This window comes from Rhea pennata, chromosome 15 (assembly GCF_028389875.1).
Source record: "Rhea pennata isolate bPtePen1 chromosome 15, bPtePen1.pri, whole genome shotgun sequence".
NCBI lineage: Eukaryota > Metazoa > Chordata > Aves > Rheiformes > Rheidae > Rhea > Rhea pennata.
The window spans coordinates 18,883,809-18,910,254 of record NC_084677.1 but is presented as its reverse complement, the minus strand read 5'-3'; the positions used below and the strand labels follow the sequence as shown (position 1 = coordinate 18,910,254).

General features: G+C 38.4%; 1 protein-coding gene across 8 annotated transcripts in view; it reads right to left on the bottom strand.

Moving 5' to 3' along the window:
• Positions 1 to 24,220, bottom strand: part of RBBP6 (RB binding protein 6, ubiquitin ligase) — a 35,283-nt gene extending 11,063 nt beyond the window's left edge. For 2 of the 8 annotated variants that reach the window (XM_062588710.1, XM_062588714.1), the window contains exons 1-11: positions 23,986 to 24,220; positions 14,547 to 14,646; positions 12,557 to 12,595; positions 11,874 to 11,910; positions 6,935 to 6,979; positions 4,464 to 4,552; positions 4,230 to 4,326; positions 2,882 to 3,021; positions 1,779 to 1,951; positions 935 to 1,038; positions 119 to 474 (exon numbers count right to left, since the gene is read on the bottom strand). In XM_062588710.1, coding sequence (XP_062444694.1) covers positions 119 to 474; positions 935 to 1,038; positions 1,779 to 1,951; positions 2,882 to 3,021; positions 4,230 to 4,326; positions 4,464 to 4,552; positions 6,935 to 6,979; positions 11,874 to 11,910; positions 12,557 to 12,595; positions 14,547 to 14,646; positions 23,986 to 24,151 — 1,346 coding nt within the window. In that variant the 5' untranslated portion in view covers positions 24,152 to 24,220. The other 6 variants (XM_062588711.1, XM_062588718.1, XM_062588717.1 and 3 more) reach the window with 5 other exon arrangements.
• Between the last annotated feature and the right edge of the window lie 2,226 nt (positions 24,221 to 26,446).

The following is a 26,446-nucleotide window of genomic DNA, read 5'->3' as shown; positions in this document are numbered from 1 at the left end:
CACAGCTATTGGGAACTGTCACCAATGATATATAAATAGCTACATGAGAAGCTCAAGAGGGAGAATATAAAGCATTTTGATGTGTTTTCTATTTGTGTTGACCTACAGGTTTACTTACTGAAAAGGTCCGTCTGGCTTTTCAGAGCGGAGAGATAGGGACACTGCTGGAGGGAGATCAGAGACAGCAGCAGAAGACGGATTTATTGGCAGAGCAGCTGCCATAGATGACTGACCAGGAACCAATGATGACAAAGCAGCAGGATGAGAAGACAGAGCAGCTAATGGAATCATTAGTGGATCCTGCTGTCTGGAAATTGTTGGCCTGAGTAGAGGCTGCAGGTTGCGTGTTATTGTCTGTCTCATTAATGGTGGTGGTGGTGGTGGCGGCGGCGGCGGCTGCTGCTGCTGTTGCTGCTGAATCTGCTTACGGAGCCTCTTTGTGTACCCAGTTTCATTTTTGAAGTTGTTCACAGCCTAGAAGCAGAAAAACATTTATGAAAGAGTCATATAAAACGTTAGCATGTATATAAACAAAAGCCTTCACAGAGTAAGATCACTTGTGTACTCCTTTAAATCCTAAAATAAATCAACATTCAGATATATGAACACATCACGTTAAACTCTGATACTGGTGATCAGTAACTTTACGAAAAGTACTTATTTTAAGCTACTTGATTTCAACCCTAGTGCTACCTGAGGCAAGGTTAGTGAGGCAATCATTATTGAAAGCGAGGCAATCATTATTAAACAAAAACATGGCCAAAAGTTTCCAAGTCCGCGTGTAAAGCTCTGTAAGCCTCTTTAAATGTACTTTCCAGATACTTTACTTACTCTTAGCCTTACTCAAGGAGACAAATTATTATTTTATTTTCCCTCAGCTATTTACAAATAAGACTTTTCTTGTAAACAGTTCACATAAAAGAAATCATGTTACCTGGCGTAGAAACTTGTTGGCAATTAAAGCATCAGGAGAAACATCTGTTTGATGACAAGTCGGACAGGTATGTTCCTCAGATTCCAGTAGTGCTGTTCTGATACCTGTGAATAATTAGAATCAAATATATTTTTTTTGCCAAACTAAGAGTTTGGGGAGGGTGTGAGGGGGGTTATAATTAACTATAAGAACATGTGCATGATCAATAGGTGAACATAGTCTTGAATTGAGACATAAAGCTGTAAATGTGTAAAAATGGTATACTATGGAGCAAGTAACTAACATTTTACAATCCTAATATTTGAAGATTTAGGACAGGCTGTGTTCTTGCTGTTTTGACTAGTCTTTTTTCCCCACTATCCAGTACAGTAGGAAGTCACCAACCTCAAAATTAATGATAAAATATGTTTTTAAATAGCATCAGTAAGTTTGAGTTCTAAAGGTCTTAAACAATTATCCCTTTAAGGAGACTAATTTAGATTAAATGCCTAACTACCCTCTTGTTTCAGTCCAGAGTAAATCAGAGTTGAATACATAATAGTATTTTATACAGTAAGAGAGAAAGGGCTAAAGACAAACTACATCTGTTAAATACTTAGTACTGTAAAGAGCTGCAGAATTGTGTACTCTTTTCATACTCATTCTTCTTCATGTAAAAAGCATTTGACTAGTTCCTCAAAAAGGCAAAAAAAGCTTTCTGCTTTTCTTCTTTATATCAAGAGAGTCCCTTCCCATTAAATACTTAAGTATTAAATAGAGCTGATAAAGTAATTAGCTCTTATTCCTGCTTTCACAAGATCAGACTTGATGCTCCCAGTAAGCAAACATTGAAGTAAATACTTACATTCGTCACAATAACTGTTTCCACAGCAGGGAATAACAACTGCATCGTTCATTATATCTTTGCAAATCAGACATAGCAACTCATCTGGAATAGGATCATCTTCTTCCGAGGAGGAGGATGGTTCCTCTGGTAAGAAAGGAGGTTTTTCCTTCTTTCCTATAGCATAAGCTTCCCTGAGGGGTAGGAGAAAGAAGAAAAAAGTTAAAATGTAGATAAAGGAAAGCTTTTCCAAGTTTTTGATTTTATCAAGAAAAGATGGAATTCTTCTCACTCCACATTAGCCTTTGAAAATGTAGGCATTTAGTTTAAGCTAGTTCTCTATAGGCACCACGTGAAAAGAGGGAGGAGAGAGTATCTCTCTGGAGAATTCACCCCCCTCTAACTCAACTGAGAAACAAGAGATTAGCTTTGTCTAGAAAAATAAGTTTTGACAGCAAGAGGTTAGGTGAAAAGGACTCCATCTTTCCTGTGTCAGAGAGTAAAATTAAACTGTATACTCAGGATAAAGCTAATCTCCAAGGAATTAAATTTTAATAAATGAAAACATCTATGTTACTGTTTCTATAAAAGAATATCCTCAACAGAAAAAAACAGAAGTGCTGCTAAACACTTCAAGGTGAAAAGTTAAAGCATTTTAAAACAGCCTCTGTTCAACATAAACTAGTATTTTCTTATTTTATAGCAACAGAAAAATTTTTCTGTCTCAGTCATGAGATTTGATACAAATCAAAGGGGGAGGAAATCTCTCAGGCCAATAACTATTTGTTCAGTTTTGCAAGAAACCTTTGAAAGATAAACCAGAAATACAAAAACAACTTTCTAAAAAGAACAGCTCCAACTGTAAACATCACTGAAAGATCTTTTACAAAATACAGATTCTTCGCAAACTGGAAGTTTAACTTACTTCTGGAGGTTTAAACAGCAAAATCACACCATTTTATTATTAGAAAATAGCAGATAACTGATTTTAAGGCTAAGACACAATGGCAACACTTCCTTTGCTGCCATTACAGGTGCTGGTCAACTTTGTTGTATTTTCACTCAGGCTTTTACATGTGCTCTCTTTTGTTCACTTTTGGTCAATCAGATCATTCCATACTTACGCATCAATAGTTGGTATTGCATATTTTCCAGTGTTTGTAAGCATAGCACCCTTTGTATTGGGATCCTTCACCTCCATCATGAAACTCCTGGGAATTCCTGTGCTCTTTTTAATCCTGGGAACAGACTCAAAATTTTTGTCCTGTTAAAAAAAGAAATCCAGATATCTCACATAAAGAACCACATGCAAAATGACATTTAAATGACTATTTCAAGTAAGCAGGAAAAACTTTAATACTCTCCTTCCCCCACACATCAGGGTTCCATAATTAAAATATTTGTTTTCCTAAAAATATATAGCCAGGATCTTTCAACAGCTTGAGCAGTATTTTGAATTCTGAATTTAGAAGAGATTCATACAGCTTTGGGCATGTTACTTAAGAGTCAAATCTCCCTTAGTTCACCACTCAGAAGAGACACACACAGGCTCCTTCAAAGCACAACTGAACAAAAGCTTAATTCAATGCCCTGAATCAAGTACTGAAGGAAGTAACCTTCCAGTGTAGACAGTGAATGTAAAATTGATACCTCAGACATTTAGGTTCAGTCACTAATGTTAAATGGCATGAACACTCAGCCAAAAATGTGTAATTAAGATGTCAAAACCATGCAAATCCTCAGTAGATGAGGGCCAAATACAACTCCTCAACCTCAAATGCAAAGTATTTATGCTATATATGAGTACAAAACTTGATGATTGACAGAGATATCCTCTTCAGTTACATGAGGCACTAACAAATATGAATGTTCATTATTTAAAAAAAACATGCTGAAACATTTAGAAGAATTTTCATTAAATCTGAAATACTATTAAGATATACATGAAGAAACATGAGAGTACACAGAGAAAGATCTATGGATATGGTATTTAGTAACAAGCCCTAGAAACAAGAGAAAATTTACATTTATAATTCCAGACTTCCCTTGAATTTTGAAGGGCTTCTCAACATTGTTTTGTAGCCTCTATAGTTCACTTCTCAAGAAGATAAAAAAAATGATCACTACTGTTTGTGATTAATATCTTTGCTTCTTAAACTTCAAATACCCATTTCACACATTCTAGAGCAGATCAGAATATTTATAAAAGCCCCCTATACCCTCCATCTTAAGCTTTAATGAACTCAATTCACAACAGAATTTCATACTTGGAAGTGAATCCCTATTGAAGGGGAAAAGATTTTAACCTAGACTTTGGTAACAAATCTCTCCAACTGTATTTTGTCTGCCTTCACAGTGTACAGCTGTAAGACAAACAATACTTAGTTTATTAATGCTCATCTAATTGTTAAATAACTGCTAAATAAAAAAATTCAAATTTTAAATAATACCAAAAGTCCACCACAATCTTACCCCATTTGTTGGACAGTTCTTTATATAATGGCCAGGTTTTCCACAACGAAAGCAAGTGTATGATGGTGGAGGTGGGCCCAAGGGTTTCTTCATGTAGCTAAAGAAAGTTTGGAGGAAGGAAGGAGGGGAAAAAAAAAATAGTACGCATGTGTCTCTTTTCAAAGCAAGTATCTCTATAAATCTACAAATTTTCCATAATCTTCAAAGAATAGGTTTGACATTACGAACACTTACTTGATCGGATCATATTCATGGCCAGACTGTGACATCATAGCTTTTATTTTATCTTCTTCGGAAGCATTGGCTTCAGCCAGATTGGCAGTCTGTTTAACAGGTAATTATTTGACACACACATTAGAAACACATTTAAGTCCACACAGCCAAAGACAACACCACTCATCCAATCCTGTAAAGAGCAGCACAACTCTAGCTGATGTTGCATCAAAACAGCTGCTTATATAAAATATATTTGTCCTGAAGATGTTCTGGGGAGTCCTTATGCCATTACATGATGTTTATGTGCCTGTTAATCTACTCAAAAAGAACTTTCTTGGGCACTCAAAACCTTAGGCTCTGTTTGTACCTTACATAAAGACTTGTGTAATAAATTCAATTTTCTTTAATACAAAGTGGACTGAAGCTATATGTAAAAAAATATACTATCCAGTATTTTTAGACTAAATTTTAAGCTCCAGGCTATTTGAAAGATATTCACTATGTATTTAATTCAGAAATATGGACATAAGAAGCATTATTTACATTTTGCAGGATTAAAAGGACACACAAATTACAGTTGGGAAGGTTGTTTCTACTTGCTGAAATTCAGCTTCTGACAGAGCAGCATAAAAGAGCATCAAGTTTCTTAAAAACTCTCAGTAAGACAACAAAAAAAAACCCTCTTCTCAGTAGAAAACTGAGAACAACAGTCTGTAGATAGTCCAAACTGCATGTTTTTCCCCTAACTTCTCAACATTAAGTGCTGTAACTATTAAGTAAAACTCACATTTTTCCCGTTGACTGTGTCCCTTTAATATACAAATTGTAAATATAAACCTTATGCAGAACTAGATCTTCAAATCACTGAAGCCATCTAATATTTTTAAGTAGTATTTGTTAAAGTGTTTTATTATACACTAGTCCAGATACAAGCAGGGTCTAAGGGAGTGACTGCAAATTATTTGGATCTTCAAGCACCTACCATTCAGGTCAACCACTCATGTTTTTGTTTTTGTATGCATTCATTCACAAAAGCAACCAACTAGTTTCAACATTTTATTAAATGGTTGTTTCATATACACAGTTTATCTCGACAGTAACATAATCCAGATTGACATCTATGAAATCATTTCCATTAACATTTACAGAAAACTTGATTTACAGATACTTGACTAATTTGTTTGAACCCAAACGGTTTACAAAACACATTCAAACCACAAAACATTAGTAGGAATAGACCAAAATTCAAATATGGCATTTAATACATAGTAATAATAGAATAGGAAATTTAACACATTGCCTCCATGCTAAGCCGGTCTGCACTGAAGAGGTTAGAGTAACAGTTTTGAGCTGCTATATGTTATGCTTCTGCATTTTTCCAGAAATACTTAAATTTTCTTGAAAGTTTAAATGTGTACACCACTTGGACAGTTTATCACATTTTAGAAAATAACTTGACATGAGTTTACAAAACCAAGGACATGTTTAGGGACAGCACTAATGGAGACCAATTTCTTTAGGTGGCTATATTTCAACCTGAAGTTTCTTTTTTGCCAAATGTACACAATTTTTGATTTCTGTAGTGCTGAGGGAAGAAGTTACCAGCGGGAAGAAGATTTCTGGAAATTAACTCCAGACTTTGTTTTCAGAATAAAAGTCTAACTACTCTGCATTAGGCCCTGCCTTCTCTAATCTTTGTAATTTTGAAGACTAGTAATTTAATTGGCTAGTACTATGCCTTTTCAAAAAGTGCAGTCACTAGTGCTTTCCCAGACAAAGTTACACATTATTGAGCAAAAAATGCAAGCAGTTTCATAGCAAAACATGGCATTACAACAATTTCAGGTCACATCTTCTAATATGCCACACATACACATTGGTATATTCCTATAAACAATTAGGTACATTTACACAATTTACACAGTCTGCGTTCAAACAAATTAGATTTTATAAAAGGTTGTCCACTGTATATATACTTCAGATCTACAACTTATAAAATTGTGCAGCATTCAAAAAAAATGGATCTATAAAGACTAGAAATTCAAAAATAGCCATGCAATTGTCCATGTTACGGAAACGCTTCTATTTTGGCTGTTGCAAACCCCCCTGAAATGTCCATAACTTACAGCCAATTAAATTCTTCTGTAAAAATTGTATTAGTTTCCAACGCAAAATTAACGAAACGTATGAAAAACGGTAAACAGCTTCTGAAGTGCTTCTTCTTTGTGTCTTGAAGATGAGTAATACTGCAACATTATGTTGAGGCTGATAAGGTACTCCCCTTCTATCTTCCCAAACTGGGAACTACTCTTTACAGGATAGTATCAATATATACACGTATTTTAAAATTAAATAAATTAAGTTATTAAAATTAAAATTTTGTTCAAGTTACAACAGAAAGTCAGATATAGATCGCAGTGTAAGATTTAAAAATATGAAGCAAACACTTTTGTTTAGTATTTGACAAGAATATATATATGTATATATACCTTAGTAAGCTGGGCCAGAGAAATAGATGCAGAAGAGTCATCAATCTGTTCACAAAAAATTAAACACATATTCAAGTTCCACAATCAAAACACAGCAATAGTTAGCCTCTACTGTAGTTTGAAAGTCTGCACTCTATCTTCTGTGTGTCATTGAAAGAGGCATTTCCAGCCTAGTGTAATTTGTATTTGTTCAAAACAGTTCAAACCAGTAACATCTTAAGAGTATCTACATGATTAATGAAAATAAATTAAAAATAACTGAATCCATTTGAAATCAACTTATTACACCAGAGTACTTCAGAGAGGGAACCTTGTCAAATGCTTACAAACACTTAAAAATCAAAGGGGAAAGAAAATTGTCAATTTTCAGCTAAAATGCATTTTCAAAAAAAAAAAAAAATTAAGTAGTTTGAGAAGGGAGCATCAGTGTAGCAAAACTTAAATTTTCAGTTTAATTTATAAGCTAATCACTTAGTGGGTCATCATTTATAAATACACATAGTTATGGTTTTTGTGAACACAGTAGCTACCTGCCAAAATAAAGCACAGGCATATCAGCCCTGAAACAGGAATGCTTTCCCTCCTCCCAATAAGTTAAAAAACATAAAACAAACTCATGTCCCACTAAAAAAACTAATAAAAACATCAATCCAAACCATCAGTCATAAAAGTAACCTACCACTTAGGTCAGAAAAAAAATTTATAAACTAGTTGGATTAAATTATTGAAACAATGGTGTTTACTATGACATGACAGAATAACCTACAAAGACTGAGATAAGTGTAATTTCTAGTATTTTAGACAGTAGGCCATTCTATAGTAATTAGTTTGGAAAAATGTAAGAATTCATTATTTTCTTCCTACAAGACCAGCGAGAAGTTTTTAAATAGCAGCCCAGAGCTAAATGAACAAAAAGAATAAATATTTTGGATGAAGCAAATATGGATTCAGAGCGCAATCCTGTATTTTTCTCTACTGTGACCCCTCCCCAGCTATCTAAGAGAACAACTTGCAGGAATGAAGTCTTCAAGCCACTGGTTAATAAAAATACTGCAGGTTACAGTGCTCATTGCAAGCCAGTATTAAACTGCAGCGTTTCCACATGTAAAAAGGGTAATTCTTAACTTTTTCCTTTTTCAGTGCATTAAACTTACTGCTGCTTGCAACAATATAGTTCACAAAAAACATTATCAGGAAGATATTCAAATAATTTTTATTGTGTCTTAAATTGTTCAAGAAAGTGGAATAAAGTTTTACAATGTATACTAAACACCTCTCCTTGAGAGGTCATCAAATTGGCCAGAAAAATGATTAAATCCCTTCCTTGGAAAAGGCTGTTGTCTTACATTACCTAATGAAGGGAAAGAATTCAAGAGAGTAGCTAAATTACTCAGATTTTGGGGGTGGCAGGAACAGAATCTACCTGAAGTAGATGATTCCTCACTCCAGCAAAAGAAATAATCTTTCCTTCCACATTCTATCCAAAGACTCATTCATTGCTGGAAAGCATACATAATGTTGAAAAATTTAACTTTTCAGTTAGTATAGTATGGTAGTGTCCCATTGAGGGGAAGACTTGAAATAAGAATTTCTTTCCCTTGTGAGTATTATCAGAAGATCCAACTTTCTGCCATTTCTGAGTATGTAGTTCCTAGCCATGTTAAATAGCAAGTTCTATTAAATATCTTGAAAACTTGTGTTCCATATGCCACTCCTTTTTACATGTGGAAATAAGAAAGCCTATGTTCTATTACGACAAGTAAAACTTAACTGTTATCCATCTGTGTTTTTCAGAGGCAAATAAAGATTAGGAAAGCTATCAACTAGAGCCTAGCAATTTAAGGACACATTAAATAGTCTAGGATTGATCAATAACTGAAACATTACATTTAATGAACTATTAGTTCTTGGCCACATAATACTGTTGCCTAATAAAATACAACAGACAACAATCTAGTTTCTTAAAGGAGGCAGTAACAGTCTTTGCGACTCAACAGTTATCAAAAGCAGCAAACAGCTGCTTAATGTCCTATTTAGTGTGTTTGCCCAATAGCCACCTTTTCTTCTTAATTTCTGAAGTATTTCCTGCTAGTCCCTCAAATCAGAAAAATGGAAAGAATGTCTCAAGGACTCTTGTGCACAGATCTAGTATAATACTGCAGAAGAATCAGGGAGAAAAAAAAAAAAAAAAAAAAAAAAAAACACCACCAGAATTGACTTTCAACTTGTTAGTTGTTTTATACAGAAGACTATATGGAAACCAAGATAAAGCAAGGGGAAAAGGAGAAAGAAACGCGTAACAAAATGCTAGTGTCAACGCTAGAGTGCTACATCTAAATTAGAAGTTACGTAAAACCTTAAAACCTGGCTTAACTAAGGACTAAGCCAGGAAGGGCTGCAGTTGTGCTTGATGGTGCTGGAGCAAGGGGCATGACCTCTGTGCTTTTACAGCCTTTAAGAACAAACACCAACTAGGGACTCTTACAGCTACTGAAATACTAAAAGAGGAATTGCTTTCTCAATTTGGCTGTAATAATAGTCAGGCAACAGCACAGATCTAGAAGTGTAGAATGACAGCTAACATGAAAGAGCAAGACAATGAAGATATATTCAAGTCTTAAGTTTTTGTAAACCTGATAATCTAACTCATTTCAATTTTGCTGTTTATGCTTTATTTTTTTTTTTTTAAAAAAACAGTAATAGTAGGTCAGTCTTCCAGTAACTCATTCCTACCACAATAACAGCCAAATTCTGCTTTGAAATACACACAGAAATTGTACATATGTAACATTTCAAAACCTACAGACCAAGATCTGAATTCACTTTAAGAATAAATGGAATTATAACGGATAATGACACTTCCCATAATGGAAGTGCCTGAGACTGTAATGCTTTAAAGAGTCATGGATAATAAGTTACATATATGGAGGACTGGTAAGGAGAGATTCAAAGAGATTTCCCCTGCTACATCTACCCACAACCCAAATCAAGTACAGCCAGAGCAAACAAAAAGGCAAAATTTTTGCTTTGTTTTCCATCTACTTTAATTAGTTCCAACTATCACTAGGACTTCCCATTCCCTTCTTTTTTAGGCTTTTTTTTTTTTTTTTTTTTTTTTGATAAATCTATTACCTCATGGTAAGATGCTACTTAGAAATGTAATACAGACATGCCAGGGAACACACAAGGCTAAAGAATGTTAACTTTATTTATGAACATGTGATTTGTGCTTATACACATGCTAGTAAACAAAAAGAAAACTGTTTTCAAGAAATAAAAACCCATCTGAATTAGATCAAATACTATAAACGTGGTTTACATAAATGCATTACATTAACTACTAGGGTCACTGGGCCAGTTAAACTGACTTGAATTCACAATGAGAGGCATCTATGTTCAAAAAAGAATTTGAACCAATTAGTGATAGAATTACATATGTCAGATTTAGACTTAATGTTTTTAAACCTACATACAAAAAGTTTTAGATTTTGGATTGACTGTATACCATTCCATCAGAACTAGAGGTTGTATTCTTCACAGAACACAGATCCAGAGTTCAAGAATTTCTAGATTAAGTTATCCTAACAGCTTATCAAGTGATCAGATCCAATGATCCAGGGTTAGTGTAATGCCTCACACCATTCTAGTGAAGAAAAAGCAGTTATACTTAAAATAAAGATGGAAAATAAAAAACACCAAGTAGTAATTTTTATACTAATAAAGACTACTTTGAAATGTGTCATTATACATAATATTCAACTCAAGTGGTAAATCAAGATCTAAACCATTACCAGTGAAGTATTTCTTTGTGTTATTTATCTATATTTTAGCAGCAGAACGACAATGTGTTTTCAAGCCTGAAGAAAAATGCTGCCCCTTTTCCAAATATAAATTCACTATTGTGGTATACTAAGAGAGGCTTAACCTTTGGCAACTTAAAGCAGCATCAAATCCTGAAGTCACCCAGATAAGAAAATGTACCACAGGCAAAAGTTGAGAGATGACAGGAGTGTCATCCACAAATGCACCAGGCTCTAACCTCGTGCTAGAATTTGTACACCATGTTTTAGATATTTTCATCTGCAGACATACTATTAAACTAAGCTGTTTCATCAGATAAAGTGGAAAGATCAAATGCAGAGCTTTAGAATACCACTTTGTGTTGCAATGATATTTAAATCCACGGCAATCTTTTCAACACGTTTAGGTACTCAAGAGGGGCCCAAACAATATCGCTTCAATTACAGTTTTAGGAACAAAGACTCAAGTATTTAAGGACATGAAAAGGAATCATTTAGCTGCACAAAACTGTCCTCAGAAAATGTATGGGATATGTTCCTTTTGGTATTTGTTTGAACCCTCAAGTCAAAATTAAGAAGCAATAGCAAGTTCAACAATAATGGTTTCTCTGTGGTTTTTGATAACACTTTCAAAAACCATTTGGCAAAAAAAGTATTTGAAAACAAAAGCTAAAGTGATACAATGTGAAAATGGCAAAAAATACACTCCAAACATTTTTATTGCAAGAAACAAAAAGCACACAACAACCTATACAAACATACATATTACTAGCTATAGACAGACAGATGTAGAACATGGCACCATGTTCAATTTGTGCAAACTTTGAACCTACATGATCTAAAAAACGATCATACATTATCTGTACAACACAAAGTCATACAGGAAATATTCTAGCATATTCAGTATGAAATACAATGCATTACTAGGCACAAATACCAATATTCACATTAGAACTGTGCAAATGATGGCATTACTCAGTTTTCACTATGCTGAATCAAATACATTGTATTTACAACATACACTATGTTTTGCTGAAAAAAAATCTTAAGTAAATGTTTGGAAAATTAAATGTAAGGCTACATAGTTTTTAATTAAGTGCAGTGTGTAGAAAAAAGTGTGAGATTGTGTTTTTACATACTGCTTTTGATGTTCCACTCACTGGTTCAGTTCGACTTCTAGAAGAAGAAATAAAGGTGATCAGAATTTAAGAGAAAGCACTTGTATCCAATATAAAGCAGTGAAAACAGATTATAAAACCAGAACATCAAAATACTACATTCTGATAGTCTAGTGAATAGAAGTTTATTCATATATACAAAATGTTCTCCCTTGGTACATTCAGAGATTAAAAAATAAAAATCACATTTCTACTCTGTCAATTTTTTTTGAACTTACATATATAGAACACAACAGTGAAAATTAAAGTACTCAAATATTTTGACTGCTATGTAAGTATCAAAAACATGAAGTCTGTACTATAGCTTTGTGTTCTCAAATAATCACCCATCTAAATAGGAAGCTAGCTTCAGCCAATTTGCATATTTCTAGTATTATAAATAGGGATCAGATACAGTATTTTAATTTCTAAGAAAGAATAGCGATAGTCTAGACACTTTGAAGTGTGAATTTTTACTTAAGTGAAAATCAGTCATCTGACAAAGGAATAACAAAAATGGCAGCAGCATAGTCTTTAGAACAGTGTTTCTTTGTGGAAGCCCAAGCACTGTGTTCAGATACCTACTATATTTAGCCATGAAAGTGCCAAAATATTAAAAGTGTTACATATGCTACATTGACTAAAAATAGTAGTAGAAATGTCACCTGAAAGCAGTTTCTAGGATTTTGTGCGATTTAGGAGTCCTGTGACAGAAAAAAAGGTCTTAATTGCCAGAATTTGCTTTAAAATAATCTTGAAAATGCTACAATATTTTAGAAACTATTTCTTATTACATTTGAAAACTTGCTGAGATTCCACATACTGATTGATCTTTATCTGCATGCTACTTACAATGAATCAGACATGCAACTATTGACATAGTTAACAAACAATTCAGTCATCTAAAGTATCCCATGAGCAGAGGCAATTCAAAGTCTGCTGTGGAATTTATGTGTACCCAGAAGGGCTCGTGCTTCCCCTCCAATGCTAGGAAACCTCCAGGCTCACAGGTACAGCCATGTACTTTCTGAAAGATGAGGATGTATACAGAAATACTTTATGTTACCAAGCAATCCTTTCTTAGTATTTCTACCTTGAAGAATGCAGAAGAGGAATAATGCATTTGCAAAGGCCTCTACACTATTACATCATATTTTTGTAGTTTCCAAGTGTTAACTACTCTACCAATTGTTCCTTCAGCTGGTAACACTACAGAAACAGGAAGTTAATCTGCCTGGTTTATTTTCAGGGTTAAAGCAGCAGTGTCATTCCTCCCCCCCATCCCCACATACAGATACTTATTTGATCTTTGATGTTGCTAGCATCTATCCTCTCATTTTAGAGCAGCATTACAATACTAGGAGAGGGTGTCATCCAACCAGAGACAGGATGCACAGACGCAAGACAGCACCAAGAATATGTACTTAAGCTAGCCTCCAAACAAGGTAATGTTTAGAAGCACAATTCTGCATGGTCCAGTATTACTAGGTAGAATCTGAAAGCACTGCAGCTGCAGTAGTATGCCTAAAGCTTCCATGCAGAGCGACACAAAAATCAGTTATTTTGCTTAAAAATGCTTCATGGGTACCAGGATGCTACTGTACTGTTTGTTAGAGACATACCATAACTCATCAGTATATTTTTTTTTTTTTTTGGGAGAACCAACTTAAAAGCAAGACATGGTAAAACCACAAGATAATAACATCTGCTAAATGTGATGCTGAGGCATTTCAGATGACTACAAAACATGACAATTCAAACACTAGTGTCAGTGACATAGAAGTAGACCATATGAGTAAGTGAAGGATAGCAATAATCCTGTAGTCAGGATTGCATTTGATTTTTTTGTAATTTTAATCAATACATCTGATTCATTTTTTCCATAAGGTCTACGAATTTTGAAAGAACACCTGCAGCTCAGATACCAACTTAGGCCAAAAAAATAATTAGATAACTAATTACTCTTGTTGGTATGCTAAACTCCTTACTGAGTTTCAAGCTGGCAAATTCCCCTCAGCACACACAAAAAGCAATTTGCTTAAGCATGTTTTTCTTTTGGTATTGCCTGAAATCGCCACTGTCTTTTGGAAACTATTAGGAACCAGGAGAAAGGCTTGTTTGCATGGCTCATCAACTGACAACCATTGGTCTTTCCTGTCATTTAGCAGACAAAAATACCAGATTCGGGGCATAAGAATACCTGCCATATCCCAATACAAAAATACAAGAAACAGTAACACATTAAGAGACATTTTTCTGAGATAACAAGTAAAATCTACACTGCATTGCATATCTATGTCAACTATAAAATAAATATGAGCAACACATGTAAGAATTTCTTCCATGTACAGGAAAGAGGATCTACATCTGATGTCTCACAAGATCAACTCTAAGAACAAAGCCAACAGAACCATCTTAAAAGGTACCATTGCTAGAGATTAAACTTGATGTCCCAGTAAACCTGAAAACTTCATTAGTAAACCTAAAGTTCACTTTGGTACAAATACATGAATATCTACCCCACTACAACAAAAATTAGTCATGGTTCTGTCAAGAAAGGTACAACATGAATGCTCCTGGTAACTAAGATCAATCCTAAAAATAAGATAAAACACTGAAACCTCACAAAGAATACAATGTTTTATGGATACTTACATAACATATGTTTTGCTTGTAGCTTTAACTCCTCCAATAGGGATTCTTCTAACAATTACTGATGAATTCTTAGGAATCAGGGCATTATCATCTGTGTATTCTGAAAGCAACAACAAAAAAGACATGGCAAAAACATCAGTCTCAATTCATAATACTATATATATTAACATACAGTTAGATAGCACTTCAGAGACTCTCTTTAAGGATGTAAAACAGAATTTTATACGTAACATTATGCTTTTATTGTCCACACAAACTAACAGTAAACTTAAATCTTTAGATTTGATTTTAAAAATCTTGTTGTTTGTATTTGATTAACTAAGTTGAATTCAAACAGCAAAACAATCTCAAACGTCACTAAAGCAGAGTCTTACTAATACACAATTCCTATTGTAGCTTAAATCGCTTTTGCTTCTGTTAAAGCCAATGTATCTTTGGAAAAAATCCACAGCAAAGTTTTATAGAGAAGAACCAAGCATTTTTATAAATCACCACAAGACAGGTACTTAACTAAAGCATGAAAACTTAACAGTACTGTTTTCATAGTTGACAACTAAGAACAACTCGCCTATACTGCTTGTGTTTCCACACAGAACACAGGAAAAGAGAACCCACCATTTGTTTATTTCTTAAGTTTATAAATCAAGAACAATGGCATTTTCCAGCTACTTAGTACTTCACATTTAAATGGAGACTAGACTGATATTGCTGGAATTCTGACCACAGAATTTGCTTGTTGTTTCCCACCACCACCACCCCAAATAGGCCAGAAGTGGCTCAAACAAAAGCAGCCATAGAATCATAGAATGGTAAGGTTGGAAGGGACCTCTGGAGATCATCTAGTCCAATCCTCAGCAGAGCCCATAGGGGGACTGAACCCATGACCTTGGCATCAGCAGCACCATGCTCTAACCAACTGAGTTAAATCTGCCCCCAAGTCTCTCTGCTCTTAAGCAGAATGACTAGTTTGAATTAACCAAAACATGGGTGGGGGCATTCTTTAGATTCATTTTTTGCAGAACAGAATGACTGAGATAAAATTAGTTACAAAAACAGATCTTAGAAAGCCCTTATAAAACAGTGTGTGCCTGTAGCTACTCATACTCTACCTTAACTCACATTATGGTTTTTTTTTTTTTTTTTTTTTTTTTTTTTTTTAAAGGTCAGGTCTTTTTTTTCTTTTTATGTAAGACAAAAAAAAAAAAAAAAACCAACAAAATTACCTGAGATACCTTCAGACTGAGTAAGTTTAAAATGCAAAGATTTCTCCATGAAAACAGCTTGTATATTGTATTTACAGAAGCCAGATATGACTAAATATTTTAAAGTACACTCAGGCATTCCCTATAGTATACCTATAGTTTTAAGTATTAAAAACCTGTACCTTTGCAGGCTGAACTGGTATCTGAAAACCCAAGACATCTTGTCATCTGCTGTCTGTGCAGTTTTACTCTTATTTCACATACCACTGGGTATTTCATAATTAATGCTTCGTTTTTCAGTATGTTAGTCCTAGAGACAGAAACCTATCCTAAACCAAAACATAAATACCAGAGACTATCGATTCACCAATGAAATGGGAGTTTTACTTCTATTTCCAGTGATGGAATGCTTCTTTAAAAAACTGAAAATAATTCCTGATCTTTCCCTAAGGAACTGAACAGGGAGCAGTAAGTTTCCTCTGGATTTTACAGTAGTTTAAAACTGTTGGAGAAAGGACTACTCAAAGTCCAAAAAAACAGAAGCCTTTACAGAAGTCATATTCTGAAACCAATCACCAAAGCACTTCTCAAAAGGAAAACCCAACAATCACATAGCTAGCTATCAATGAAGGTTTTCACTAGGAGTTCTTGATAGGAAAAAAGGGAGCTCTAACAGTACTAAGACCTAGCTAAACTACTGAGAGATCATGTCAGTTAGAGTCCTGAAAGCAGCTCTTTCTGCCTGCTGAATAAAGTCATACAGAATATTCTTATTAGTCCAGATCAGAAAGATTTGATTAAAACTTCAGAGAATTAGGATAAGCAACAGTGGCTCCATAACAAGATAGAAGTCAGCTATGCCTGTGCCAAACCAAGGATTTGGCAGTTCAGCATAAGATTAAAATTGACATCATCTTTCCTAAAAAGAAACCGTATATACCATCACAGCAGGCTACTTCAGCTGCGGTCTAGACACCAGTTGAAAACAAACAAACAAAAAAAAAAGATACTATTTTTCACTTGTATTACAGGTAAAGACAAAGTATCCAGGAAAACTGCAGGTTCAGAAAGAGCAGGCCAAACTGCTTGCAAGAGTGAACTGGCAGAGGCCAATTCAAACATGCAAAAAAAGGTGCAGTATGTATGTAGATGACAAATTAATCATTAAGTCTTTTGTGAAAATTCAGTTAGAATTAGAAGCAATGCATTAACAGCTGCCTTCCAAATAAACCATGTGTGTGAGTACATATAAATATTTTCACTGTGCAAATTAAGCATACTGTGAAAAGAGCTCCAGCCACCTATGAACAGTCGGATAAAGAAACAAAATTCACCTGAAAGATCAACTTGCTTTCAGTAAACATGATCAACTGAAGAGTGTGAACAGCTTGAAGTAAAAGCTTTATTTGTACACGACATTTATCATGGCACTTTTTTGTATGTGGTATTTAATTATCCTATTAGCTCGATCACTGTGTTAGAGAATCTGTGAAAGAGCAGTTTCATGCAAGCGAGTGCATACCTGAACTACTTCTATGAAGACTTGATACAGTTAGCTTTAACATATTTTTCTTTTGCCTTAAATATTTCAATTCATTTTGGTAATGACATTTCAATAAAAACAGTCAAACAATGCAAAGAAAGAGTTAATATTTTTTGTAAATAGGAAGATAACTAAAGATCAAGTGCTGTTCTGAAATCCCTTGAAATTGTTTGTTCAATGTGAATTTAACAGATGACATCTCAGACTACAAACTCAGTCTGATATCACCTAGCAGTAACCTGTTCAACAAGGGGAGCAGAATTGCCTAGCAGGGACTTGCAACTACCAGGATCTGCAAAGCAATGTCATTCTGCAGACCCTGCCTCACCACATGACTCAACATCTGCAAAGTGAGCAGTAACGTCATGGTCAACAAGGGCGCTTTTCACACTTGCCCAAGCAGAGCTCTAACAGAACTGTTTGACAAAGCAGGAGGTAGCCATACTGCTGATTCCCATTCCCTTATAGAATATAGAAATTGTTTTATTTGTCAGTGCTTGCCAGTAATTGGCTACTGGGGTTTTGTCCACATGAGCTGTGATTAAAAACAAGGATTCAATTAAAGAAAGCTGGGGGCAGGGGAGAGGAACGTGGAAAAGCAGACAAGACATACTAGTCTAAAACTTGCTATTTTAGAAGAAAACAGCATTCTTGAAAGGGTTAAAAAGGAGAATTTCAGGGAATGTATGGAGGCACACTGGTTAAAATAATAAAATGACTAAAAATCTTAAGTGAGCATTATGTTAGCATCAGGAACATTTTTCCTGCAAATAAAGAAGTATCAATAGCTCAGGTTATGATTTAAGTTTTATATGGCTTTGCATTTAACATGCAATTTAAAAATCCCATTTTTAAACTCACCTACAATAATTCTCAAAATCTGCTACAATTTTAATGTGTCATATGCATGTTATACTAATATACTGTTGAGCATAGAAGAGTTCCTACTTTTTTATTGCTTGGCCTGCTTTAATCCACCATTTTGAGTCTGTCAGCTTGCAAAAGCATCTTAAGAGTACTGCCTAGAGAAGTATTCTCACACAGATGAAGTACAGAAGCTCATCACAGCAGCAGTCATGAGAACACAAGCTTACAAGTGAAACCATAGCCAAAAGCTTTTCTTAGGCTTGGATACCTACCTAATCAGCTATTACACTGCTGGTGGAAGGATTTACAGAGGTTGAGATGAAAACGCCTACTGACATGCAAGACTACTAGCCCTACCAGAAAACAGGAAAATTCCTAAGAATGCACTCTTTCTCCTTAGTCACTTAAAGCTCTGCTCTCTCATTAGCTCCAAACTTTCCTTCTGTTCTAATCAATGCCCATTTACACACTCTGTGGCAAACAAATAATCCGTGTAACTGGCATTTAAAGCACTGCGTTGATATATTCTGATTAACTGCCTGGACTATCATTCCTGGATTTTCAGTCTCCACCAAAATAGATATCAATGATGTAATTTAACCCTGGAATACCCCCATTTCTTGAGTTTACTTGTTCAGTGATCCAAATGGTCCATGGGACTTTCACCTACACCACTGCTATACAGTAGTACTGTGACAGTTAAGAGCACCTGTATGATTCTGAAATGATAAGCTGGTAAAATCTAACATACTTTCATCCACTAATCTGATTATGCAGAGTGTTTGAAGTCTTAATGTCTTACTGACATTGCTTAACACTTTTGTGTATGACTGGGGAAAAAACAAAAGCAATGTCCTAATAGACCAGACTGGGCTAACCCTTAGCACATGCAAAGCAACATTGACTTGGCTGACATCATACCCACAGGAGGGACACACCTCCCAAACACCTTGATGATGGTGTGACTCCCAGACAGACCATGCATTTGAGCTCTGCTGTAACATAATGGTTACTGAACAGGTATGTGACTTGACTTAACCTGAATACTGTGAACTACATATTCTTTCTAAAAGCTCTCCATAACAATGCTGCAAGGCAGCACAACAATCACGCATACTCTGGAACGCTATTACAACAAACCCTTAAACTAGCGCTGCCATACAGAATAGCACAGTGATAGACAAGGTTTAAAAGCTGCTTAAATATCTTACCTAAATGATAAATTTGCATTTTGTTGAAGATGTCCTAGTATGTGGACATGCATTAGCTGTGAGACCAAATGACTCAAAGTTAGTATGAGTTTGCTTTGGAGACATCACTTAGTGGTATTACTACAGCTGTCAATTGTAAACTGCAACTCTGAACTCAAGCAAGTCTTGCATTCAAGAGACAGTCTTAAAAGAACACTACTTTTCCTTATAATTACTTATCTCACTATGATCAGTCAGGAGTTTGATAGCTGCATTTTTGGTCCTTTTAGTTTTCTGTTTTGCCAGGTAAGTAGGACAGCACATTCTCTGACATCTTCAAGCCAGAATATCATAGAGCAGGAAAGCATGTTCAAGAAAAATGAATTTTGAAACTTACAGTTCTTCCTTGAAGTCATGAGAGCATCTATTACAACAGACATGGACCAAGACATTCAGATTGTATTAAAAAAAAAAAAAAAAAAAAAAAAAAAAAGCCTAAATATATCATTCTTGAGTACAGAGGGTTTTTTAAAAGGGAGTTTTGTCTTGGTAGAACATGCAGAGTAAGCATAAAAGCTCTCTTCCCTCTCCTTCCCTCCTTTTTTAAAAAACAGGTCCCGCCAGCCCTCTGCCCCTTTCTGACATCTAAAGTACAGTCCATCTTGTCTGATTTTTCACTGACATTTAAGTTTCTATTTACTTTTCACTTATATTAGCATTATTGCTATTACCAGACTTCTATTACAAAACATAACAGTTAATGAATTCTAAAAGGTTAAGTATTTCAAAGAGCCTGAACAAACAGGCCATCTTGACTGATATTTCACCCTGTTCTTTCCAAAAATCATTTAACATTCAGTCAAAACTGTGACAGATAAAATTAAAAAAACCCCACTTTTTGTCAACATTTAAGCGTGAAAGAAGGACACATCACCATCTGGACAAATATCACAGTTCCTCAGGATTATATAACATCTAATCCTCTATCATGTCTAGTATGCATGCTCTATAGCATACAAAAAAACCTTGAAAAAAAAAAAAACTTCATTGCAAAATTATGGTGCTGACTAGTACAGAGAAATAACTAACTCTCAGAAAGATATGCTGACAACACTGTTACCAGAATGCTTGTGCTCTGTTTTAGTATCATGCTAATGCTTTGAAACCATTACAATAAACCCCAACATTAATATTGAGTATAATCCAGCCTTCCTGTGTAAACTAGCACTGAAAAAAAGTGGATGTAGTTCTGTATTTTATACAATCACCTGTTAGAAATCTGTCTATTGACAACCAATGCAAAATGGTAGCAACTGTTTCATTTGTGCAACCTCAGCTTATTCAAGCCAGTTTAGGTACTGAAGCTTATATGAACAATACACAGAGAAACATGAGCAATTTCTTTTGGACAGCTTCTGTAGTAAATCTCTCAAATACAACACTACCTATGCAGAAATACAGAAGGTCCACTGATTGTATGTTAGAATTTTGTTCAAAAACTCTTCAGTTAAAATAGCAGAGTAACATCTAAAGCTTTATAACCAACTTATATGTTGAATTACACACTAGGTGCACAGCAAGCTTATCTAAAAATACTAACATTAAACAATTTGGTAAAGGAAAACAGCTTCAGGGAACTGCATTGCCCTTTAAGGATCACCAAATACTTGGGTCTGCTACAGCCATTACCAGTTTGAACCAATACCACTATTTGGTTATCTATTATACCACAAAATAGCCACAGAACTTGGGGTAACTGCACAATTTGCTAAACTGCAGAGCTGTTAAGCCTGCTAGTGAAAACTGTATTATTTGAACACTGGTTAAGAGGTCTGATTTTAAAAGTTCTGCATATAAGCAGAAGCATGTTTGTCTTGTGAGGTTCCATGATATCACTCAATGATCTAACATTTAACTGAAACTGATGTTACATACATATATAGTCCCTAAATAGAGTGAATATAAAAAAAAGCAAGAGGGACTGGAACCTATTTCTATTAGATTATTTTGATAATCAACAACAGAAAGAATACACACTACATCACATCCTGCTTACTTTATCGTCCTCCCTTCCCAAACAAAAATAAAGTTCTGTGCTCCTTCTTCATCATTTCACAGCTTTTATTCCGTAATATCCAGGTCTCACCTCTTCCAAAAGTGTGCCCTGCCCCCACATAAGAAAAATCAAGTTTCCCCAGAATTTCCCAATGAAACACTCCTTGCAAGTGGGTGCCACAGAAACTATTTTCATTTGTCTTTGAACGTATTATTAGTTTTCTAGCATTTTAAATTACTCATCCAAAGAATTTTAAACATCTCATTTAGGCAGAATATCCCGTTCTAACTTTTCTTTATGTTCTTAAAGGGAGTTTAAATGTCTGATGTGACCAATAAAAACTCAAATTCAAGTTTATATAAACAATTTGGTGTATACAAATACACTCAAATACATCATAGCTTTGCTCCAAAAAAAACATGCCTTTCTGCGTTTTTAATGCAGAAGTCACCATTATGAAAACAGTAATAAGCATCCATGTCACTAATACTAGGTTTAGAATTTTATACTCAGTTTAAAAATATCAAAGTGTGACATAAACTACCTAGAGGATCTTGTCAACTTTGAATGATTGATGCTCATTAAAATAAGAAAGATGGACAAAACAGCTTCTTTACCTTTAGGCAACAACACATTGAACAACCTAAACCAGTGAAGCAGATACTCTTTCTTCAGAGAATTCTGTGTTGCCTTTTTTACATAATCACTTTGTAAGCCTGACAGTAAGTATATTAGACTAACATTCCATGAGGTTAACACATTTATGAGCACAAATAAGGAGCAGTCTAAAAAAAAGTTACACATACTCTGTAACTTTGGTTTCTGTTCATCACCTGTTACCACAGTATCTCTGCACCTGATCTATTCCCCCTCCAAAAAAGTGGGTTTTTGGGGTTTTTTTTTTTTTTGTTGTTTTTTTTTAAACCACACTCCTGGTAATAACAACTGGGCTCCACCACACTTTGTTAGCATTCAATGTTCTGTTTTTAAGGCTCTCACTATTTTAGGCAGACTAGACTATTGTAACAGTGACATCAGCCAGCTGGTCATTCAGTCTGCTAGCATTTGTGAAGCTGAAAGAATATTAGTAACTGCAGACAAAATTCAAAGACCTTCTGTAACAAAGCCCTTAAAGCAAATTAAACATTTGTACCACTTACCTTAACACTAACCACATCAAGCACTTCTCAAAAGCCTTTGCCAATTTTGTTCAATACCACTATAAGAATTCTTAGACTTCTGAAATGCAACTCTGTACCTACATATGTTGGGTGATACAATGGCATCCCTAAGCAGGCCCTCAACTATATACTATTGAGCCTATTTACAGACATTTTTCTGAATATAACTAATACCTCTAAACAGAAAAATAAATTTTATATTCTGATATACATATTCTATTAAATCATATTCTAATACATACTGATAAACTGCGAGCTTTAGGTCCAACCACTGTAAAGATTAGGGATGAAGTTGCAGTTATTGCAGAGTACATACTAACTGCTTAAGTTTTAAAGTATTAAACACAAAAAGGAAAAACCCACCTAGAACATGTTTTAAAGAAAAGACTGTTGACAAGTGTCACAGAAGCACCAGGCAAACAGAGTTTTTTTATTCATTTAAGAAATGAAAACACTTCTGAGAAATCTTTTTCCAGAAGTCACATCCCAGATTCCCAAAAACAAACAAATCACATTCAAAACTTATCAAAATGGCAGATCACCAACACATACTGAAATATTATACTAAATAATATTAAGCAATACTTTTAGCACTGAGAATCCAGCACCATCTATTAGAATCTGAAGACTTCCTGATTATGGTAGAGTATTTATTAAAAAATAATAAATGGTTTTTGAGATAAACTTCAATACTGCCTACTACTACTCTCAATATGTAGCATCAGGGAAGAAAAAGGTTAAAAGTGAGTGACGAAACGACACTCAAGCTTCTGAACGATAATGTGTTCAGTTAACAAAAAAAATTAAAAGGAAAAATCAAAGCACAGTTTAGGTAGAGAGGACACTCTTGTGTAAGATGCTTTTTAAGAGTATGCAAAGATTACAGATACGCTCATGATTTGAGACACTGGTAGAGAGTACTATTTCTGCAACAGCCACAAAGTCCGTTTTCCAATGTAATAGGAAAAAAACAGGTGAAAACAAAATTAAATCAACCATTTTTTTTCTAAATAACTAGCCATCTGTTATGTTTGTATCATTTTCAACTTTCTCTTCCAGATTTCAAGGGAATCTGGCAAGTTTATTATTAAAAGATAGCCTCTCACATTTCCTTATCGTTTTTACTAGCAGAGCTAGACGAATTCCAGGAAAACAAAACTTCTGTAAGCAGGGTAAGTTCTGCATCCGCCACCGGCTCTTTACACCCACCTCCGAGGCTCAGGAACAGGTCTGAGGGCAGTTGCCAGAGGAGCAACGACAAAAGAACAGCTCTGCCAGGCCCCCATGCGGGTCACACCTACCGATGGCGGCCGCGCCGCGCCGCGCGCCGAGCCTGCGCTCCGGGCCAGCGGGCGGCCCCCGGCGGCGGCGCGGGGCCCCGCGCCCGCCACCCCACGCACCTTCTTTGGTCTGGGCGTTGGTGATCTGCAGGTCGCAGTCGGCCGCCTTCAGCTTCTCGCGGCCCATGATCTGGCGCTTGAGGTCGCACAGGGAGATGTGGAGGCCGTCGAAGGTGACCGTATCATAGTTCAGCTTGGAGGAGAACTTGTAGTGGACGCACGACATGGTGGGCGCCGCGCGGGGCCTGCGCCGTCGCGGGCTCCGCTGGGGGAAGGGCCCGCGGCAGCGCGGGCGAGGCCGGCGGCGGGCGAGGGGCGGCGGCGGCGGCGCTCGGGCGGGCGCTCAGAGGCCGCGGCGCTGCGCCATGGCCAGGCCCCGCGGCCTCAGGCACACTCGGCTCGCGGCGGCCTCACGAATCCATCGCGGCGGCGCTGCGAGGCCCCCGCCCCCGCGACGCTTCCGGCCCTCGGTGATCGCGCTGGGCCGCGGCGGCGCCGATCCGGCTCCTCGCAGCCCGCCCGGGCGGACGATGCGGAGAGGCCCCCGCGGCCCCGGCTCGGCCTCCGCTGCCTCCCCCGCACGCAGCCGCCCCTAGGCCCGGCCTCTGCTATGGCGGCTCCGCCGGCCCCTGCCTCCGCGCTCTGCCGAGGGGTTTCCCGGCCAGCAACCGCACGGGCGACCAGGGCGCCGCACTGCGCAGGCGCCACGGCGCACCACGCCCGCCCCTCCGCCTCACGTGACCCGGCGCATTATGACAAAGGGGGCCGCCTGCGCCGTCACGTGCGCGGCGGTGGCCCCGCCCTCTTTGTCATAATGCGGGGCGCCCCCTAGGGCCGCCGCGCCCGGCCGCCATCTCGCGTCGCCAGCGTCACCGCGGCGGGCCCGGCCGCCGCCCGGGGCCGCGGCGTCGCCCCGGCGGGCCCGTCACCGTCCCGTGACAGCCCCAGCAGGCCTGCCGCGCCCCGTGTGCACAGTGTCACCAGCTCCGGGCCTGCCGCCGCCCGGTGTCCCTGCATCGCTGCCCCAGGCCGGGGCCCGCCCTGTGTCCCTGCATCCCGCGGCTGAGGGGACTCGGTCAGGGGCTGAGGCTGGTGCTGGGCTGAAGCCACTTGTGTCCCCGAGGGCCGTGCCCAGTTAGCTCCGGCCGTGGCTGCCCTGGCTCTGGCCCCGTTACCAGTGCGGCTCCAGGGAGGACAGTATTGCCCAGGTCCCTCCAGCACCAGCTGCCTCGGGGGTCCAGGACTGCTTCGCCCTGGGAAGGCCCAGCTGGCCCCACCGGCTGAGCCCTTCGGAGAGGCAGGAGGAGCAGAGCTCCAGGACGGAGCTGAGCTCCAGGACGGAGCGGGCTGACGGACAGAGCAGAGCTCCAGGATGGAGCTGAGCTTAAGGATGGAGCAGGCTGACGGACAGAGCAGAGCTCCAGGACGGAGCTGAGCTTAAGGACTGAGCAGGCTGACGGACAGAGCAGAGCTCCAGGACGGAGCTGAGCTTAAGGACTGAGCGGGCTGACGGACAGAGCAGAGCTCCAGGACGGAGCTGAGCTCCAGGATGGAGCAGGCTGACGGACAGAGCAGAGCTCAAGGACGGAGCAGAGCTCCAGGACGGAGCGGGCTGACAGACAGAGCAGAGCTCCAGGACGGAGCTGAGCTCCAGGACGGAGCGGGCTGACGGACAGAGCAGAGCTCCAGGACAGAGCTGAGCTCCAGGACGGAGCAGGCTGACGGACAGAGCAGAGCTCAAGGACGGAGCTGAGCTCCACGATGGAGCGGGCTGACAGACAGAGCAGAGCTCCAGGACGGAGCTGAGCTCCAGGACGGAGCGGGCTGACGGACAGAGCAGAGCTCCAGGACGGAGCTGAGCTCCAGGACGGAGCGGGCTGACGGACAGAGCAGAGCTCCAGGACGGAGCTGAGCTCCAGGACGGAGCGGGCTGACGGACAGAGCAGAGCTCCAGGACGGAGCTGAGCTCCAGGACGGAGCTGAGCTTAAGGACTGAGCGGGCTGACAGACAGAGCAGTGCTCCAGGACGGAGCAGGCTGACAGACAGAGCAGAGCTCCAGGACGGAGCGGGCTGACGGACAGAGCAGAGCTCCAGGACGGAGCTGAGCTCCAGGACGGAGCGGGCTGACGGACAGAGCTGAGCTCCAGGACGGAGCTGAGCTCCAGGACGGAGCGGGCTGACGGACAGAGCAGAGCTCCAGGACGGAGCTGAGCTCCAGGACGGAGCAGAGCTCCAGGGCAGAGCGGGCTGACGGACAGAGCAGAGCTCCAGGACGGAGCAGGCTGACAGACAGAGCAGAGCTCCAGGACGGAGCTGAGCTCCAGGACGGAGGGTGCTGACGGACAGAGCAGAGCTCCAGGACGGAGCTGAGCTCCAGGACGGAGCGGGCTGACAGACAGAGCAGAGCTCCAGGACGGAGCTGAGCTTAAGGACTGAGCGGGCTGACGGACAGAGCAGAGCTCCAGGACGGAGCTGAGCTCCAGGACGGAGCGGGCTGACGGACAGAGCAGAGCTCCAGGA